This window comes from Podarcis liolepis (genome assembly GCF_965112155.1).
Source record: "Podarcis liolepis genome assembly, chromosome: 14".
NCBI classification, from domain to species: domain Eukaryota; kingdom Metazoa; phylum Chordata; class Lepidosauria; order Squamata; family Lacertidae; genus Podarcis; species Podarcis liolepis.
The window spans coordinates 46,746,702-46,764,750 of NC_139569.1; the positions used below are offsets into that span (position 1 = coordinate 46,746,702).

The following is an 18,049-nucleotide window of genomic DNA, read 5'->3' on the forward strand; positions in this document are numbered from 1 at the left end:
TTAGTTTATCTATTATTAATCCCCTCTTACATTTTTCCTTGTTGCTAGAACCCCTTCAATTCATTTCAATGTCATCAGCATTCAAAAATTTTACAGTATTTCTGCAAATAAATTTTAAATTTCCTCCAATCTTCTTTCACCGACTCTTCTCCCTGGTCTCGGATTCTGCCAGTCATTTCCGCCATTTCCATATAGTCTATTAGTTGCATCTGCCATTCTTCCAAGGTGGGTAGACCTTGTGTCTTCCAATGCTTTGCGATGAGAATTCTTGCTGCTGCTGTAGTGTACATAAAAAAAGTTCTATCCTTCTTTAACACCAATTGGCCAACTATGCCCAGGAGGAAGGCCTCTGGTTTCTTCGGGAAAGTATATTTAAATACCTTTTTCAGTTCATTATATATCATTTCCCAGAAAGCCTTAATCCTTGGTATGCCCAGAGCAATTTTTAAGCTGGAACTTGCTAGAACTCAGTTCCAGCACTTCTCAGGTGGGTTCCACTGCCATTATAAGAGAACAAGGGAGGCGTTCATGGTGAGTTCTGGCCCCTCTTTTTCTAGAAGAATAACACTGGTTATGCTCTTATCAAATTGGTCTTATTCTCGAGGCAAATAGTTGGGATTTTTATGTAAAAAGGGGGAGGATGAGGACATGGGCATAGCCAGGATTTATTTTGGGGGGGGGGCAGGCATTATGTTGGAGGGGGCAGAACCAAGTTATCTGCGACACAATTGGTCAGTTAAGTATTTCTATTTCTTTACTTGATTTGGGGGGGCACTGTGCACCCCTGCACTCCCCTGGCTTCACCCATGGATGAGGAACCTGTTGCCCCCCCCCCAGATGTTGTTGGATTCCAGCCTCCAGAAGCTCCCGTCCACATGGCCAATGGTCAGAGAAGATGTGAGCTGCAGTCCAATGAGATCAGGAGAGCCACAGGTTCCCCATCTCTGATTCAGAATATGTATATCCTGCTCTCAAGGCATCTTACAAAAGATTTGCACAATGCAACACGGACTGGGCATAGTTTCAGTGAGAGAAATAAACATGCTGTCCACATGATTACTCCACTGAAATGTCCTGCCTGCATTCCCTGGTGTGACCCTTCAGCCTCCACCTAGTAGACAGCAGAGCCCACTGATGGCCTCTATACTAGCAAAGCTACTTAAATAACATAGGCGGTGCCCAGAGAGAAAAGAAATCCTGATAACACTTTACTGAGGAAACTGATCAAAAACAGTATATAATTTGAGCAGAAAGGAACCTAGAGTTTTTTTCTTTCCTCATGCATAATAGGGATAAAGGTAAAGGTAAAGGAACCCCTGACCATTAGGTCCAGTCGTGACCGACTCTTTGGTTGCGGTGCTCATCTTGCCTTATTGGCCAAGGGAGCCAGCGTTTGTCCGCAGATAGCTTCCAGGTCATGACTAAGCCGCTTCTGGCGAACCAGAGCAGTGCACGGAAACACCATTTACCTTCCCACCAGAGCGGTATCTATTTATCTACTTGCACTTTGACGTGCTTTCGAACTGCTAGGTTGGCAGGAGCAGGGATCGAGCAACGGGAGATCACCCCGTCGCGGGGATTTGAACCGCCAACCTCCTGATCAGCAAGTCCTAGCCTCTGTGGTTTAATTCACAGCGCCACCCGCGCGTCCCTGAATAATAGGGATACATTCAACCAAACATAATAGCATGTGTAACCTCTCTGGAGATCATGCCACTGTGCCTGCTTCCTCAGTAGCATCCTCCTCCTCTTGGCTAGTTGACTTTAACACTAACAGGGCTAACCCTTCAGTTACAAACTGAATGATCCTTGCTGCTGCAGTTCCAACAGCCTGAGGCAAGGGAGTGGGGGCTGAGCAGCTTTCCCTTGCTGGCACTTGGCAGTTGCCAGGCAGTAGCTCCCTCTGAGGGCTTCTGAGGCAAGAGGGGAGGCCAACCAAGCAGCTGGAACTCCTAACAGCCAATGATTAGGGATGCTTGAGGAATTTTATTTCTGCAAAGTGACCTAATCTGCACCTCCTCAACTAATGTGTGGTTCAGAACTTAATTATCCATTGCACTTCACTCTTCTCTTCCTTTTGTGGTACTGTTCTCAAAAAAAAAACACACCCAAAAGACACCATACCAAAATGTATTTTTAAAAATACATATTTCAGGATAAAATGCATTTGGAAGTGCATGCATTGAGATAAAATACATCTTTAAATGGGAACATAGGGTCTTGCGAAAGAACAATGTCAAACCAGAATTGATGATCTCCTTCTACTGGGCCACAATAGAAAGTGTCCTTTCATACTGTATTACAGTGTGGTACGCTGGTTTGACAGCCACGGACAGGAAGTCCCTACAGAGGGTGGCGAATACAGCACATGACACCATGGGCTTGTCCCCGGAGTTCGCTAAATGACATCGCGGGAGACCGCTGCCTCAGGAGAGCGAGGGAAATTCTTAGGGACTACTCACACCCTGGCCAACATTACTTTAATCTCCTCCCTTCAGGCAGGAGATACAGAAGTATAGTCAGCTGCACCAACAGGTTAAAGAGCAGTTTTTATCTGTGGGCTGTTGGGCTGCTGAATGGGGAAAAAAATAGTGGTGTAATTGACTTCTGACAAGCACCCAGAGCGCGAACAAGACTGAGTGCATGTTGGGGGGCGCTCATTAATTTCACTGCACACAGGTGGTGTAGTGACAATCAAGGTTTATTTATTTTATTTATTATTTATTTAACATAAGAAAGAAGAGCCTGCAGGATCAGACCAGTGAGCCTTCCAGCCTAGCATCCTAGAATAGAATCATAGAATCATAGAGTTGGAAGAGACCACAAGGGCCATCGAGTCCAACCCCCTGCCAAGCAGGAAACACCATCAGAGCACTCCTGACATATGGTTGTCAAGCCTCTGCTTAAAGACCTCCAAAGTAGGAGACTCCACCACACTCCTTGGCAGCAAATTCCACTGTCGAACAGCTCTTACTGTCAGGAAGTTCTTCCTAATGTTTAGGTGGAATCTTCTTTCTTGTAGTTTGAATCCATTGCTCCGTGTCAGCTTCTCTGGAGCAGCAGAAATCAACCTTTCTCCCTCCTCTATGTGACATCCTTTTATATATTTGAACATGGCTATCATATCACCCCTTAACCTCCTCTTCTCCAGGCTAAACATGCCCAGCTCCCTTAGCCGTTCCTCATAAGGCATCGTTTCCAGGCCTTTGACCATTTTGGTTGCCCTCCTCTGGACACGTTCCAGTTTGTCAGTGTCCTCCTGTTCTTACACGGGCCAAAAATCTGCAAGCACAGGCACCCTCTCCCCTTCTGTGGTCTCCAGAGCAAAACCATTGTGGCTGGTAGCCATCGATAGCCCTCTCTCTGTGAATTTGTCTAGTCCTTTTTTAAAGCCAACGGGCATTCAGAGTGTGTTGCTTCCAACCATGAGACAGAGTGTAGCTGTCGTAGTTTGTAGCCACCGGTAGCTTGATCCTCCCTGAATCTATCCACTCCTCTTTGGTTGGTGGAAATCGCCGCCTCCAGTGGGAGTGAGTTCCACAGGTTAACTGCATGCTGTGTGCCAAAGCTCCATGCCCTGCAGTTCCTCAGTGATTAATAAGCGTGCAGACATAGGTACTTAGAATTACAGTGGTACCTCGGGTTACAGACGCTTCAGTTTACAGACGCTTCAAGTTACAGACTCCGCTAACCCAGAAATAGTACCTCGGGTTAAGAACTTTGCTTCAGGATGAGAACAGAAATTGTGTCGCGGTGGCAGGAGGCCCCATTAGCTAAAGTGGTACCTCAGGTTAAGAAAAGCCCTCCAGAACGAATTAAGTTCTTAACCTGAGGTACCACTGTATGGGCTAAAACAGGCCACACCTTTATTGGTTACAGATGTGAGCAATTTGGCTTAAGCTTTGGGTGAAGCTAGGCTATATCTCAAGTCCCGCCCGTCTGCAGGGAGTCAAATTAAGAGTAAACCACCAGAAGGGGGAGCCCTATGACTTACATCAAATAGGGGAACCTTGAGGGGTCCCCATTGGGGTCGTGGCATGACCCTGGCCCATGCCTGGGCTTCGGACAGGATCCACACCCCCAGATCTCTTTAACAGAATACCCTTAATGAGGAGGGGCAGGTGGAGGCTACAACCTCACCTCCATTAAACAAAGACTTACCCAATGCCTAACCTTGCAACGTTGTGACGATCTCTACAAGGTAGGCAGAAACCAAGTGGCAGGTGCCAATCTACCAAGTGGAAAAATTCCTACCTGGCCCCAACAACAAGGCGGCTGACATTTGTCCATAGCAAGGTCATGCATACCAAAGTTTAGAAAGAGAGTGAGTAGGCTGGGAGATCCAGCGAGGAGGCAAGAGAAGGAAGCCACCGGCCGAGCCACAGTGTAAAACACCCACAGCTACCCCCACCGGCACAGATTGGCTGAGTGGGGATGACGCGGCCGGAGCAGGCGCAGAAGGGGGCGTCAATCCCCCATCCCCGAGCTGGGTCACCGCCAGGGCCCAGATGCCCGGCCACAACACCGCTCACCACAAAGGTGAGCTGTCTTCCTTGTCATGAATCTTCTACTAGTCAGGTTCACTGGATGCCAACGAGCTCTGGAGATATGCGAGAGGGAGATGAAGGCCATGTTCCACCTCCACTATCTTTTTTTTTTTAATGATATTTATTGAAGTTTCCAATTTTTAACAAACAAAAAGAAAAAACCAACATAAAAATATTAAAAACACATAAATTTCACAACTTATTTTCTTGTAACTTGTTTCCCCGACCTCCTCATACATCCCCTTCTTGTATACCCAGTTTGAGTTGTTTATACAGCAAATCCTTATCTCAACCTCTTAAATTATTGTAGCTTTAAATTCTTACTTACAAAAAAGAAAATCATTTTATCATAATTACAGCTTGAAACCCCTTAAGTTCAATCCAACACCATTCAACATTCCTTAATTTTACAATATTTTTGTAAATAGTCTTTAAATTTTTTCCAATCTTCTTCTGCCGACTCTTCTCCCTGGTCACGGATTCTGCCAGTCATTTCTGCCAGTCCCACCTCCACTATCCAAGGCGGTAATGCTTTCGAACACTTGCTGATTCTGCAGGAGGTGAGAGCGCTTACGTGCTCAAGCTTTTCTTGAGGGTTTCCCATAGGCATTTGGTTGGACGCTGTGAGAACAGGATGAGGGACTAGCTAGGTCATTGTCCTGATCTATCAGGGCTCTTCCATTCCTATGGTCTTCATAGAATCATAGAATTGCAGAGTTGGAAGGGACCCTGAGGGTCATCCAGTCCAACCCTCAGGAATATGCAGCTGTCCCAAAAGGGCATCGAATCTGCAACCTTGGCATTACCAGTGCCATGTTCTAGCCAACTGAGCTATCCAGGCTTCTTCTTCTCTTTCAAAAAAGCCCTAAATAAAGATTGAAGAGCAACAGTGAAACCAATTACAAAGAGACCCCACACAGTTTTGCTAATGGCATGTGGTAGGACAGATCTGAGGAACGCATGATACAGAGAATAGAAAACCATTCAGTTAAACAACTGATGGATTATTAACAAAGGCTTAACAGCAATGCTTGAAGCAACACACTGGGACCACCAGCATTGTACATCCAAAGACGTTGTCCTCAATATGGCTTGGTGCTGTGTTCAAATTTGACTCCTTTTACGGATACCTTTCATGTTGTTGTTTAGTCGTTTAGTCATGTCCATCTCTTCATGACCCCATGGACCAGAGCACACCAGGCACTCCTGTCTTCCACTGCCTCCCGCAGTTTGGTCAGACTCATGCTGGTAGCTTCGAGAACACTGTCCAACCATCTCTTCCTCTGCCGTCCCCTTCTCCTTGTGCCCTCCATCTTTCCCAACATCAGGGTCTTTTCCAGGGAGTCTTCTCTTCTCATGAGGTGGCCAAAGTCTTGGAGCCTCAGCTTCATGACCTGTCCTTCCAGTGAGCACTCAGGGCTGATTTCTTTAAGAATGGATACGTTTGATCTTCTTGCAGTCCATGGGACTCTCAAGAGTCTCCTCCAATACCATAATTCAAAAGCATCAATTCTTCAGCAATCAGCCTTCTTTATGGTCCAGCTTTCACTTCCATACATCACTACTGGGAAAACCATAGCTTTTACTATATGGACCTTTGTTGGCAAGGTGATGTCTCTACTTTTTAAGATGCTGTCTAGGTTTGTCATTGCTTTTCTCCCAAGAAGCAGGCGTCTTTTAATTTTGTGACTGCTGTCACCATCTGCAGTGATCATGGAGCCCAAGAAAGTACCTTTCATACCTGGTTGTATTTCTAGGCAGAGATTTCTACTGACCACATTTAAACTACTCCTTTTGGCACCTGGTTGTGGGTCTTTGTTTGTTGTTGTTTTTTCCAGAAAGGATCTTCATAAGATCCTTATGAAAGGAAGGTGTAAAATGTCATGACAACTGCCGTAACTGGGTCAGGAAAACAATGATGTCCCCTCTGGCACAGCACCAGCAGTAGCCCATCAATGATAGAAGCCCAGCTCTGCTGGTTCTGCCTCCTTCTTAGGTGGTTTTGAGCATCTTCACCAGCACAAAGCACATGGAATTATAACATGAGCTTAGGTAAATATTGTATGAAGAGGAAAAAGAAAATAGCCATTCAAAGCAACTTATCAAGCTGCCTTAGAGAAAGCATGCACTTCATGGTTTATAAAGCAGTGAACATTTGAGCAATTAAACTCAGCTTGTGAAAAGCGCCTAGACTAGAGAATGATTTGATGCATTTGCCTTGTCGAAGCCAAGCAAGTCTGGCCTGGGGTAGGGCCTGGGTGGGAGGCCACATGGAAAACTTTCTGTACCATTGTAATAAAAAGTGTACCATGAAGCAGAGTAGAACATTGGGGGGGGGGAGAGACCTCACACTGTGCTGCACTGGGTCACATAGCCTCATTGACTCAGAACCCGATGAAACCATTCAGATGCTAAGTCCGTGCTAGAGGCTCTCAATATCCTTTGCAAACTACAGTTCACTGGACTCCTTGCAGTGTTGGAAGCCATGACTGTTAAAGTATTATAACAGTGCTTTAAATGTGTGCTGTGGGTGTGGCCAAAGCATACAAGTGATTTTGACAGCTGAGACAGAAAACAATCTCTCCTCCTCTCTGGAACTAAAAATACAACAATATCAAATTAAAAAATCAGTGCTTTTGTTGAGTCAAAATGGTGCCAGTACTCACCATGAAGTTGTCGCAGTAAGTGTTGCACTTTTAACATTTGGGGAGGAAAGGTGCTAGTGCTATGTTCCCTTAAGTATCCCCAGCAAAAAAAGCACTGTGAATAACTAACACTTTGTTGTCCACCCAAAACCTGCCGTCTGAGGCAGCCGCCTTACTTTGCCCAAGGGTAGGGCCAGCCTTCCAGCATCCCAGGTATGCACTTTACTATGGTTGCTGAATGTCCGGAATTTCCCAGACATATCCGGAATACTGTACTAGGGAGGAGCGTCCAGACGGAAATCGTAAAAATGTCCAGAGAAATCTGGATGTATGGCAACCCATGCTGGCAGTGTCGTTTTTGGCGATTTTCCTTCAAATTAGCTCAACAACTTTGGGCAAAACTTTAAAAAGCTCAATAAATTTGCACATACACACACACGCCCAAAAAGCTGTTTGAAATATGGCAAGCCTAACTTTACAGGGTTTAGATGCACCTGTTGCTCTTTCTTTCAGCCATCTTTTCATCCCAGAGGAACTTTGCAGAATAGAGCAGGAATTTGGGTTTTTTGAACCAGAGCTGTGAGCAACACCCTCTGGTCATTTATCTCCCTCCATCTCTGAACCAGCCCTTCCCATAGAAAGAGAACGACACTGTCAGGGGTTCAGAGACAGAGGCACAGGTGAGGGAGGAGACGGAGAGCGACGAGGAAGAATCCCAGGACAGTGAGGAAGAGGATGACAATGACTTGAGATCTTCCATGAGTCTCTCAAGTGAATCGGAGGATTCTCAGGAGGGGGCGCCCCTAGTCAGGACAAGGGGGGTCACAGGGGGGACCTGCCAGGAGCAGGGAAGCAGCAGGGAAACCCCGAGCGGGAGTGGAAGATCGGGGCCGGCTTCCCAGCAGGAACGAAGGGAAGAGAGGGGAGTTCCCAGTGTGACACACGGAGCGGAGCAGGAAAGAGACAGGGGAAGGAGATCGGGGCAGGACGTCCTGCCGGAAGAGGCGGAGAGTAGTACAGGGAGTAGTGTAAGTGTCAAAAGGAAGGTCAGGGGTGGCGAACGCGCGCCAAGTTCAAATGTGGAGGCGCGTGGAAATGGAGAAAGCCCAGAGGAAGAGCCTAGCCCCAAAGCACGAAGGAGGGGGGAACAGGCATCTGAGGAATCCGCTTCAGGAGAGAGCAGGAGGGAAGGAACCCAGGGGGGCAGAAAGACCCTGCGGAAAAGGAAAGACAGGAAGAGGTGGTCTAGCACAAGCCTCTTAAGTTGGTGTAGAGGAGGAACCGACTCAGAGGGGACTTCAAATGTCTGACGTTAGAGACGCGGGGCTGCGCGCCTCGGTTGTGGAATCAATAATGAACTGCAATAAACATCCTTGTATATAAGAAGAGCTTGGCGTTGGTCTTTTGTGAGCTGAGACCTGAGGCAGCCCCTGACAGACACGTTCACACAAATGAGCACACATTCTGCTTTCCCAAGTGACAGCCAGTGAAAAGTCATCGGAGACTTGAAAAGCCCATAGAGCTGAAAGGGGAAATAGGAAAGACTGTCACATTTCCAACTTCCTTCCTCCGATCTATATACTTCAAGATAAAGGCAACCACTCTCAGCACCTCATGACCAAGTGGCAGGGAGAGGCCTCATGGGTACTAAGGGAAGACCTCAGACGCATTGCTGTGCCTGTAGATGCCACATTGACAATCCTTGCAGTAGAAGTTGCGAGTGCAGCATTTGCAGCGATAAACCAAGAGACAGTTGGAGCAGATCGTACTCTGGAGATAGGAGTCTTTGCAGCCCTTTCCATTAGCCAGAAGACTGAATCATACTACAAGTATAAATAAAAAAAATTCCTTCCAGTAGCACCTTAAAGACCAACTAAGTTAGTTCTTGGTATGAGCTTTCGTGTGCATGCACACTTCTTCAGATACACTTCTTCTTCTGAAGAAGAAGAAGTGTGCATGCACACGAAAGCTCATACCAAGAACTAACTTAGTTAGTCTTAGTTGGTCTTTAAGTTGGTCTTTAAGGTGCTACTGGAAGGAATTTTTTTATTTTGACTATGGCAGACCAACACGGCTACCTATCTGTAACTACAAGTATACTGAGATGTTTGAAAAATGTTGTTCTAGTTACCTGTTGTTGCTTTTAGAAAACTATTGAAGGGTTGTCAATATGCTGACCAGAATACCATAATCTGGCCTTGACAGTGTGGGTCTAACACCCAAGCTTAGCTGGCTGTGACCCCCTTCCTCTGCTCTTTCTGCATCTCAAGAAGCTGCAGGGATTGTGGCCAATGGATGACTAGCACCCTCTAGGGGAAATACCAGGCCAGTAGCTCGCCCTATAACAAAGATTGGCTTCGTGCTTGGCATCAAAAAACACATTGTAAAATTTTCCCCGTAATTTGTTCAAACCAAACTCTACAATCATGAGAGATGGACTAGTACTTTTAATTAAAACTTATACATACATACATACATTATTTTAGAGGTGAACCATTGCTCCAAAAGTTTCTCAGATTGACTTGTGAGAATTTTCTGTGTTTTCCTGGGGTGGAGGAATGGAAAGAAGGTTCACATCTCCAAAGTTAATTCAATGATAAGAAAAAGGTTGCAACATGACCACCAGGCACGTCCCTGAGCAAACCACAATTGGTAAACCGAGAACAAGTCTTATTGCAGTGCATGGTAGCGCAGCAGCAACAGCAGGAAGAATGAGTTGCTGATGGGATTTAAAAATCCAACAGCATCTGGCAGGAAACTCATAGGAATAAGTGAATCTGTCTTTCCCCTTTTTTCCAGTCTTCCATTCAGTTCTACAATTTTTAAAGGTTCTCACGAAAATTCATTAGCAAATTTCTCCTGATACAATACAGTGGTACCTCGGGTTAAGTACTTAATTCGTTCCAGAGGTCCCTTCTTAACCTGAAACTGTTCTTAACCTGAAGCACCACTTTAGCTAATGGGGCCTCCTGCTGCCGCCACACCGCCGGAGCACAATTTCTGTTCTTATCCTGCAGCAAAGTTCTTAACCTGAAGCACTATTTCTGGGTTAGCGGAGTCTGTAACCTGAAGCGTATGTAACCCGAGGTACCACTGTATACACATTTCTGCAAGCACTTTTCACTGACATCATGCATTTTTGCATGCTGTTTTCCGTAACGTATGCATTTTGTGCATAGTTTGCCCTGGCATATGCATCTTTGTACACAAGCAGGCTGGAGAATTGCACTGCAGAATCTGGGGAAGTAGAAATCTCAGAGGGTGACAATGTTTCCTTTTGTGTATTGTTTTAAGGAGTGTTGCCCTTTCAATGCAAACCGAGCCAGAACGTTCTGAGCAGCACTCATTCATGAATTTACTGCAGTTATAGTCCATTTTCCCCCCACAAGGAATTCAAGGTGGCGTACATGATTCTCCCCCTCCTCATTTAATCTCCACAACAACCACCCAGTGCAGTAGGTTAGGCTGAGAGGCAGTGACTGGCCCAGTGTCACCTAGTAAGTTTCATGAGCGAGTGGGGGGGGGTGCACCCTGGTCTACCAGGTCCCAGTCCAACACTAACCACTATGGAACACTGCCTCTCCTTGCTTTAATGGCCTACATCAAACCAGACATAGGTAGATTTTGGCAAACCTCTAATGCCCCATTTTTTCTATCTCTCTGTGCACCTTCTTGCCCATTTCCTATGGCGCCTGTCTGCAGACAAATGCACGCGAGGATCGGTATTTTAAACCCAGTGATGTTTTATTCCCAGGGTTCAGTTGCTTGAGCAGGGTAAATAACAGTGTATTCAGAGAGAGATGTAGTTATTAAACACGACTCAGCTGGTGCCAGCAAAAGCTCCGTGCGTCCCAAAGGGAACTGGGAAATAAATTACCCACTTACAGAATGTAATTGGTGAGGGATTAAAAATCAATAGACAGGCAAGAACAAGCAAGCTGCCTCAGCCGGGCTCTGTGGAGGAGGAGAAATCCCATTGCAAGAGGATGGCACTATCGTTGCCCAAGAGCACGTGCCCAAGAGCACAGTTTCTGGCCATCTGGCGGCTCCTCTGCCTTTGAAGAGGTCAGTGGCAAAGAGATGTTTGATAGGTAAAACGTGCTGTGGCAGAACGGCCGGCCCTTTCCACCCAAGTCCCACAAGCCCACTGGAATGGACTGTAGGATTCAGATGCAAGAAACCTTAGATTCAATGCCCAGATCAGCAGTGCTCTATCCCTTTGGCCCTGCACTGTTTTCCCAGGGGATCAGATGAAATATACCAAAATATGCCTCTAACTCGCCTGGGAACGAAATCATTAAAAGTGCAGGAGGCCACTTTTAATTAATAGTTCCCCAATTCGGCCGGCACAGTTGCATTGGTTTGTGGCCGGCCTTGTGAAAAAGAGCAAGCCCCACTTTGGCTTTTTGAAATGAAGGAGAACCGGAATGAATGCAGACAAAAGGGATAAGAAGGAATACAGCCTTCAGCAGGGCTTGGAAGAATGAGTATAGACAGAACTGGATCGAGGTCTGAGGGGGCAAGGGGCAAAACGTCCTTTGGCAGTGGGCTCAGGTGCGTTTGCCCTGCAGTAATGGCATGGCTGTGAGCAACACAGGGCAGCCATGATTTCCCACAATGCTCCAGGGTGATGCTGCATCAAGAACATTGTGGGAAATTAAAGGGGTGGCTTCAGTCAGCTGCCACTGGGAGTGCTGGGTCAGAAAATGATAATAAAGAGGATTCCAACATAAGCATTAGCTGTGCACCCTGCTGGGGCATTTGAACCCTGACAGCTGCCCCAAGATGTCAGGTGCAGATACCAGCCTTGAGGATCTGTCAGTTTCAGCTTCTCATTTTTCTAGTCTTCACATTTCCACATCTCTTTGCATATTTTTGATTTAGCACCTCATGAAAATTCTTATTGTTATTATTAATGATTTTCAGGTTTATACATTTCAATAATTTTACAATCATTTTAACATTTCAAAATTTGACTTCCTTCCCCCATTTTCTGCAGTTCCTTAAGCTCTCTTTTTATGTATAGCATTGCAGGTACCCAGTCAATCATTGCTTTATTATTATTATCAATAATAATAATAATTAATGATAATAATAATAATTTCAATTTTATACTTTTCAATAATTTTACAATCATTTCAACATTTCAAAACTCGACTTCTTTCCCCCTCTTTCTGCGGTTCCTTAAATTTATTTTTTAATATTTCCTGCATCTCCAAATTAATTTGCTCATGCATTCATCTACTTTAAATATATACTCTTATAAAACTGCAGGTTATTACAACAATCCTGCCAATGTTCTCACAGACATGAATAAATTTCTGTACAGTTTGGATAGTTCTGTCCCTCATGTAAATTCAGCAGCATTTCATTGCAAACTGTTCCTTACACATTTTTCCATGCAATTTTCCCCAATACAGTATGCACTTTTTTTCTTTGTGATTTCCCCATATATAATGCATTTTTGCATGTTACTTTCACTGACATCTGCATTTTAATGAACACTTTGCCCCAGTATATGCATTTTTGTATGCTGTAACCACCCTGAGACCGGCAGGTTTAGGGCAGTATACAAATTTTAATAATAAAAAATCATCATCATCATCATCAATTTTTGTACATGCTACTTGGCTAGAGAACTGAACTGCAAAATTTAGAGAAGTGCAAATTTTAAAAGATGGCTCAGTTTGAAATTGTTTCAGAAAATGCAGGTTTGATAGGTTCCCTTTTTTATTTTATTTTTATTTATCCATTTTCACAAACTTAGTGTACACACCTTACATTTTCCTTCTCTAATTTCTTATCAAAAGTCTTCTCAATAGGTTCCCTTTTAGATGTGAATTAAATTCCCCCCTCCATCCCTACAAGAGGGTCCCTATTTTTATCTATGAAGTGTTGGATCCTTAAAGGCCGCCGCTTCCTCAAATTTCACATTATCATTCCCTTTTTGGCCAGCAGACTAGCAAGAATTTGGCTCGGAGTAAGACTCCGGCTTAGGCCATAAGTGAGGCAGAAATTCGAATCCTCTTTGAAGAGGCGCTTGCGGTGAGGAGAGAAGTGTCAAGGAAATTTAAGCTAAGCCAAAGCCTACAACACTATACAGGGACAGGTGTTGTTGTTTTTAATAGAGATGGTTTATGTTTTACTAGACAATGTATGAGCCCTGGTCTCTTAACTAATTTTCCTAGTGCCTGACAAAGCGTCCACTGTGCCCTGCTGTTATTTATTTATTTTCCGCCCTGCGCACTCTGACAGGCCACCTTATTCCCGTTGTCAGACGCCATTAGAGCCCAGCGCTGGTGCGAGGGCCGTGGAAGACAGATGCCGGCAATAATCGCGAAACACTCATTATTTACCATCACTCCAATGATGTTTAAGTTATTTATGTCCCTTGGGCAGGGCTGGCAGCGGAGGGTTATTTGGGTAGTCAATCATAACCATGAAACGGCTTGCTACTTTACTTAACCGTCTCTCTTTCTCTTGGAGCCTCGTCGCCTCCATCTCTGTCTTTCTCATTCCAAGTACCGTATTTTTTGCCCTATAGGACGAACTTTTTCCTCTCCAAAAATGAAGGGGAAATGTGTGTGCGTCCTATGGGGTGAATGCAGGCTTTCCTGGGCTTCCTGCAGCTCTGCGCCACCCTCCGGATCCCGGTGCGAAGCTGTGCGGGGCTCCGGAGGGTGGCGCGGAGCTGCCTGGGCTCCAGGGCTTCTTGCAGCTCCGCGCCACCCTCCGGATCCCGGCGCGAAGCCACGCGGGGCTCCGGAGGGTGGCGCGGAGCTGCCTGCGCTCCAGGGCTTCTTGCAGCTCCACGCCACCTTCCCGGATCCCGGCGCGAAGCCGCACGGGGCTCCGGAGGGTGGCGCGGAGCTGCCTGGGCTCCAGGGCTTCCTGCAGCTCTGCGCCACCCTCTGGATCCTGGCGCGAAGCCACGTGGGGCTCCGGAGAGTAGCGCAGAGCTGCCTGCATTCCGAAGCCTGGTGCGCGCTGAAGAGCGCCCCCGGGCTTCGCGCACCTCTCCGCAAGCCTGGGGAGACCGGCGCGGCTCCCTAGGCTTGCAGATAGCAGGCTGTTCTGGGGGCTGGGGGAAGCTCGGGCTTCCCCCGCGCCTGCCCCGTGCCTGGGGAGGGGAAAAAATTTCTTTATCCCCCCCCCAAAAAAATTAGGTGTGTCCTATGGGGCGGTGCATCCTATGGGGCGAAAAATACGGTACCCCTTTATTCCCCATTCCTTCTCATCAACCTCCACCCCCACCTTCTTTCTCCACATGTTCCCCTTTGACTGGACTTAACCGTCCAGGGGTCCTTTACCTTTACAATAATAATAATAACAATAATAATAATAACACTAGCAGCTCTTTTTTGTTTTAATGGTGAGGTGCCAGTGCCCCTATATTGATAAGAGTGCTGTGGGTGCCCACACAAAATGGCAGCCATGGGCAGCAAAAACATAGATGATAGTACTCTGTACAAGTGAGTACTGTCACAAAAAGCCCTAATGATAATAATAATAATAGTAGTAATGATAATAATAATGCAGTTAAAAACATTCCTTCTGAGGTGTAGTGGGGCACGGCCTCATTTACGCTAGTGGGCCAATCACCACTGAGTGAATGAGGGCAAAAATTTGTTCTCTGCTGCTGCAGAGGGTAGAACTTGATCTAATGGGCTAAAGTTGTAGGAGGGCAGAAATTTTGTTGGCTGTTAGGTGATGGTAAAGGTGACCAGTTACTTAAAAGGATGCTAGGCTCTCTTTCATTGGAGGAATTCAAGCAGAGGCTGGACAGTTGTCTGTAGGGGATTCTGTACCTCTGGCCTGTCCCAAGTCCATGAATCGAGGAATCCCTAGCATGCAGACACAGCGCCCGCTGGATTTCTCCTAGTTGCTTGACAATTTATATACCCCTGGTATTTGAACAGAACATCTAAGCCACTGACAAAATGTTAAAACATCTTCAGTAGACAGCAACTATGGAAATACCAGAGAAGGCCCACATTCTATAAAGCACTACAGTGGTACCTCTGGATACGAACGGGATCCGTTCCGGAGCCCATTCATATCTAGAAGCAAACGTAACTAGCAACGGCACGTCTGTGCATGCGAGTGTCACTTTTCGTCGCTTCTGCGCATGCGCATGACATAATTTTGAGCATCTGCGCATGCGCAAGCGACGAAACCCGGAAGTAACTCACTCCGTTACTTCCGGGTTGCCGCGGAGCGCAATGCACTCAACCCGAAGTGCATTCAACCCGAGGTATTAGCAACAAAACAGAGCATCATCTCGGACACTGAAATAAACATGGCACGTAAGAAATCAGCTATGAAATTGCAAGAAAATTGTAAACGTAATACTGTCCTGGCCCTCACTGCTGCATGAATGACTCAAACTTGGCTTTCTGTTTCTACCAAAATCTTGACGGTGAAGATGAGCGCAGTACATAGGGAAGGCAAGGGTGAAAGGCACATGGCTAAGCATGAGCTAAGATACTGACCCAACAAGACACCCCCTGTGCCTTCTTTTTAAAGGATGGGGCAGGCACTTAGTGTGGCAAATGGTCCGAGTCTCCAAACTGGGCAAGCAAACAGGCATTCCTCTCAGTGAGTTGAGCTTACAAGGTCTTTTTGCACCAACACTGGCATCTCTGTGTCCTTGGAGACCAAGTTTCAGCTGATTTATGCTCAGCAGCCTCCTTCTTCAAAGGAAGCGCATCACTGATAGCAGAAGGCACCAACGGTGGCTGCTCAACAGGGGAGAATGGGCTGGGGGGTCTCGTGATGCTGGATTAGAACGCCCCACTTGGTCCCTCCTTAGGATCCAGCTCACTATCCTCCAGGCCAGCCCCTCCCCCCCCCAGCCCTAGACTCTTAACAGAAGAAGAAGAAGAGTTTGGATTTGATATCCCGCTCTATCACTACCCGAAGGAGTCTCAGAGTGGCTAACATTCTCCTTTCCCTTCCTCCCCCACAACAAACACTCTATGAGGTGAGTGGGGCTGAGAGACTTCAGAGAAGTGTGACTAGCCCAAAGTCACCCAGCAGCTGCACGTGGAAGAGCGGGGACGCGAACCCGGTTCCCCAGATTACGAGTCTACCGCTCTTAACCGCTACACCACACTGGCTCTCTGACACTTCTTTAGGGCCCACCAATGCTTCTCCCATCCTGCTGGGTCCCACCTGATGGTCCCTCCCATCCCTTCTTTGTCTCAGACACCCCACCCCCATGACACCTCTTTGGGACTCGTGACAAATTCACAATGCTTGCAGGCTGAGAACAGGTTGCTAGGCTTGGTGGGTCAGGGTTGTTCTTATGTCCTCATGTACTCAGAAATACTCAGAAATACATCCCATTGAGTTCAATGCAAGTAAGTATGATTCAGAACAGCAGCCCAGACACAAAGGCCATTCGCCCGTCCAGCAAGCCCCTGCAAGGGTTCATAGTTGCCGTCCAAAGCCTTGGCCTGGACCAGCCGCCAAGTCAATAAGCCCCCACCTGTGCTCCCGTTCTGCCCTACTAATCGCATGTGGCTTTGCGTGGCTCTTGCTAATGAGGAGTGGTTTGTTTTTAGAAGACAGGAAGCTTTTTGTGGGCATGCTGGGGAAGCAGCAGAGTGAGGATGACGTCCGGCGACTCTTTGAGCCCTTTGGCCAGATCGAAGAATGCACGATCCTCAGAGGCCCCGATGGAGCCAGTAAAGGTGAGGAACAAGAAGCGGCGGAGAATGACATCGGCAACACCAGAAAGGGGTGACGCAGCTTGCTTTTTCCTACTATGGGGAAGGGCCACAGCTCAATAGTAGAGCATCTGTGCTCTGCAGGCAGACGTTCCCAGGTTCAATCCCTGCCGGCATCTGCAGGTGAAGTCTGAAATCCTGTAGAACGTCTGCCAGTCAGTGCAGACAAAACTAAGCTAAATGGACCAGTATGAGATACAGCCTTGTAAAAGGGAATGGGAGGAGTTATTCAGGGCTGAGATCAAGATCCTCCCTGCAATGTCTGCCACGCAAGCATATCTCGGCCAGCTATTATTTTGCACAGGAGAAGCCAAAATATAAATAATAATATAGAGCGGTGGCCAAAAGAAGTGGGTCCGAACGCTGGGATCTACCTGTTCCAGTCTGGGTCTGGACTTGCCTTTTGCTTCAGCACATATTCCCTATGCAATAATAATAATAATAATAATAGTAATAATAATAATAATAATAATAATTTATTTGTACCCCACACATCTGGCTGAGTTTCCCCAGCCACTCTGGGCGGCTTCCAACAAAGATTAAAAATACATTCAAATGTCACACATTAAAAACTTCCCTGATGTCTTCTAAATGTCAGGTAGTTGTTTATCTCTTTGACATCTGATGGGAGGGCATTCTACAGGGCAGGCACCACTACTGAGAAGGCCCTCTGCCTGGTTCCCTGTAACTTGGCTTCTCGCAATGAGGGAACCGCCAGAAGGCCCTCGGCTCGGGACCTCAGTGTCCGGGCAGAACGATGGGGGTGGAGACGCTCCTTCAGGTATATTGGGCTGAGGCCGTTTAGGGTTTTAAAGGTCAACACCAACAATTTGAATTGTGCTTGGAAACATACTGGGAGCCAATGTAGGTCTTTCAGGACCGGTGTTATGTGGTCTCGGCGGCCGCCCCCAGTCACCAGAATAGCTGCTACTTTCCCATTGCCTGATGCTTGCTAGTAGTATGCTCCAATCCTTCTGAGCACCTACAGTATTATTATTATTATTATTATTATTATTATTATTATTATTATTATTCCTCCCTTTATCATAAGAATGCAGGGTGGTTCACAGAATAAGATGCAGGATAAAACAAGTACCGTATTTTTCGCTCTATAACACGCACCCGA

General features: G+C 46.5%; 1 protein-coding gene across 10 annotated transcripts in view; it reads left to right on the plus strand.

Annotated features, from left to right (window-relative positions):
• The window catches only part of CELF6 (CUGBP Elav-like family member 6), a 196,132-nt gene that overhangs the window by 135,264 nt on the left and 42,819 nt on the right, over positions 1-18,049 (plus strand). For 7 of the 10 annotated variants that reach the window (XM_083475851.1, XM_083475849.1, XM_083475853.1 and 4 more), the window contains one exon: positions 16,759-16,887. In XM_083475851.1, coding sequence (XP_083331977.1) covers positions 16,759-16,887 — 129 coding nt within the window. The remainder of the gene's footprint in view (positions 1-16,758; positions 16,888-18,049) is intronic. The other 3 variants (XM_083475852.1, XM_083475858.1, XM_083475855.1) reach the window with 1 other exon arrangement.